Source organism: Apium graveolens, chromosome 10 (assembly GCF_009905375.1).
Source record: "Apium graveolens cultivar Ventura chromosome 10, ASM990537v1, whole genome shotgun sequence".
Taxonomy (NCBI): domain Eukaryota; kingdom Viridiplantae; phylum Streptophyta; class Magnoliopsida; order Apiales; family Apiaceae; genus Apium; species Apium graveolens.
The window spans coordinates 26,042,525-26,046,068 of NC_133656.1; the positions used below are offsets into that span (position 1 = coordinate 26,042,525).

Genomic DNA, 3,544 nt, shown 5'->3' on the forward strand with positions numbered 1-3,544 from the left:
GTTACGGGGGAAAATTTGGGTACTTAGCGGGGGAACTGAAACATTTATTTAGTCATTTTTTATTAATGGTTATAGACAACGGTTAGCATAAATAACCGATGTTAAAGTGAAAAACATAAATTTGTTATTATTTTAAAATTGAACATAGACAACGACTACTATGTAAAACTGATGTTAAACAGGCTTTTAACATCGCTTTTTTTAAAACCGATGTTAAATAGGCTTTTAACATCGGGTGCATTACATACCGATGTCTAAGCACCGATGTCGTATCTACTATTTTTAGTAGTGCTTTCCGAATTAATAGTTAGGGCTATTGATTTGATAAAAATAGTTGGAATTATATATTGTGAATATATATGAATAATCCCTTGAATATAATTTAATGATCATCTGTAGTCTAATTCATTTTATGTATTTTAATATTATAGATAACAAATGGTATACAACTCAAACAACTTCTCTGTGCGACCAGTCCTTGAGAAGGACAAGCTGATAGGAACAAACTTCCTTGATTGGAAAAGGAACTTGAGGATAGTCCTCAAGGAGCGAAAGATCCATGTCATTGATGTTCCTCGCCCTGAACCTCTTCCTGAAGGTGCAATGCGTGTTCAACAGGCTGCTTATCAGAACCACACAGATGTCACCTGTTTGATGGTAGCGACTATGAGTCATGAGCTTCAGAAACAACATTAGCATATGGATGCTTATGTCATGACTGAGCACCTTAAACGTATGTTTGAAGGAAAGGCTCATCAAGAGAGGTTTGATACAAGCAAATCTTTGTATGCATGCAAACAGGGTGATCGTGATCCGGGTGGACCGCATGTTCTGAAGATGATTGGTTTGGAAGCCCAGATAGATCTGAACTTACAATCTTTGAACATTAAATATGCATGGTTTGTAATGAATTATAACATGAATAAGATAAACAAGACACTTATCGGAGTGTTAGTTATGTTTAAAACTACTGAGACCAACATTCAAAATGCGTCCCCTCCTCTCATAATGATGGTGAACAAATGGAGTGCCAAAGCGAAAGGTAAATTAAAACGAAAGAAGAGGATGGGATTCAAATCTATTGTTCCTAAAACTTCTCCCAAACAGGCTTTGAATCTTGGAGAAGGTGTTACAAAGGGTGATACTTGTCACTATTACAAGAAATCGGTGTTAGTGTGTATGCCCTAGAGACAACACTATTATTTTTATGTTATGAGACATTTGGGTTATTAATTATGATTTTATCGATTATTCTATAGTAATTTAATATATGTTTATTTTCTGTGATAAAATGTTAGATTAATAAATGTCCTTGGAATATGATATGTAAATCTATATCTCTAAGTACGTGATTTAGAAATGAGATTATGAGAATAGAATTGATATTCCTAAAGGACCCTAGTCAAGTATTATTGTTAAGGGACAATAATAAATACGTTGAGACTAGTGTGTTTGATGACTGATGATAACATCTCATTGATCATAGGTATGGTGATACTAAAGTCAAAATACAGGCACATGTATTAGATACATGGTGCTAGATTGACCCGTTATGAGATAATACATGTTGAAGTGTCATAAGTTAATATCACAATGATAATGATGTATTGGTCCTTAGACCCGAAGTCATTATATTTCTATACGGGAATTAATATACTTTGATATTATTAAAAGTTATCCTTGACCGGGTAATATAAAAGTAGACATTGGGTATATTATAAATCATATGAGAAATATGAATGATCTGTATGGGATTTAGCCCTCCTATATTAAGGAGTGATATTAATGGCTTCTTGATTGAGTAAGACTATAAAATGTATGGTCGTGCTCAAATACTGATTTTTTAATAGTTTACTCATTGATCAAGGAAAGAAGGATTAAACGTTAACAGAGGATGACACAATGCATGACTCGAGTTTGATCTATAATATAAGGCTAAAGGGATTATATTACATTGTACATTATTCACAAAAGGTTTAATTGAATCACCAATTATTTTTATTACTTGGGTAGCAATGATGTATTAGTTGATGCCACTCATTGTTTATAATTTTATTATTAGAAAATAAAATTATTGCCAACGTAATAATAACCAAAAGGGTGAAACACGAATAACGTTTAAAATGGAGTGTTATTTAAATTATGAATTTAAATATCTAATTCTTATTAATTGAAATTTAATTATTAAATTAGTATTTGAATTTACTAATAATAAAAACCCGAAATTAGAATGGGTTATTTTAATGAAGCCCATTAGGTTTATGGTTAGGCCTGAATCTTTCTTCCCTATACATACATTAAGATATATATTTTTAGGGTTACAAGTCATAATTCGTGTTTGAGAAAAATCCTAGCAGCTCTACATCTTAGAGAGGCTAGAGACAAAGAGAGGGAGGAAGAGGCAACCAAATCTGCTAGTATCAGCTCCGTTGATCGTTGGACGATTCTACGTTCATGTGGATACCTTGGAGAACAGATCTTCACAAGGAGGGCTACTGTGATTCATCAAGATCAAAACTTCCAGATCAATCATATGGAAAGCTTTATTAAGGTACATGATAATACTCTCTATAATTATCTAGTCATTATACGTAGATCCTGCGGTAGGGATTCAAAATTTTTGTTTTCCGTTGCATTTTGTGCCTTGAATCCCTACTAATGGTATCAGAGCTATGTGTATAATGGGATGATTTGGTTACATGTTTGATAGTTTTTCAGTATATTAAGAATGAATTAGATCTGGCATGTATGTATATTGATACTGTTTATGTGTGAGATTTAATATGCATGTTGTTCTATTGATTAATGATCAAATTGTTATATAGATTTTTCTATATATTCACACGATGTATATGTATATGATACTAGCATGTTATATTTTCCATGACTGATCAGTATTGCTTAATGTTTGATTTATATAAAGTGATATAAACTGTAGGACATATGGTGTATTGACATGATCAGTCAAACGGGCAATTATTATTATGTATATGATATATGCTTCTGAAATTGCATATGATGTAGTGGTGGAAGATACTGGTTGAGATACGATCTGTAGTTCTGAAATTGATGATTTCTAAATAAGACTGGTCTTCGAAAAAAATTCTTTTTTTTGAGCTGACATGTTAGCTCGACCCTAGCCTGAGGCTGCCTCCCCCGGACCCCTTGTTACACCCGACATTTCTGTGTAATACTAATTGTAAATTTGGTGTAATTACAAATCCGAATGCCAATATATTCAATTATTGTATGCTTGTGTGAATGAGAATTTCTGCGTCTTAAATTTTCGATATGTGGTATATGATTTTTCAAATCAAAATTTTTTTTATTTCTTTCATTTTTTGATTTATAAGGAATATTTTAAACCTTGAGTAAATTTCTTTTTAAAAGTTATTTTACTCACAAATTTCAAAAGTAGTTTTATAAAATTTCCAAAAATCCAAGCTATTTTATGGTATAAATTTTATAATTTTTGAACTTGTGTTTTATTTTATAAAATTAAATCTTTATAAGTATTAATTGCATAATTAGTAAATTACATAGT

The 3,544-nt window shown here is 31.5% G+C and overlaps 1 protein-coding gene across 1 annotated transcript; it reads left to right on the plus strand.

The window, feature by feature from the left end:
* The first annotated feature begins 699 nt into the window (after window positions 1-699).
* On the plus strand, window positions 700-1,188 carry LOC141690462 (uncharacterized). Its single transcript, XM_074495259.1, has one exon. It carries the CDS (start codon window positions 700-702, stop codon window positions 1,186-1,188), a length of 489 nt encoding a protein of 162 aa, XP_074351360.1.
* The last annotated feature ends 2,356 nt before the right edge of the window (window positions 1,189-3,544 follow it).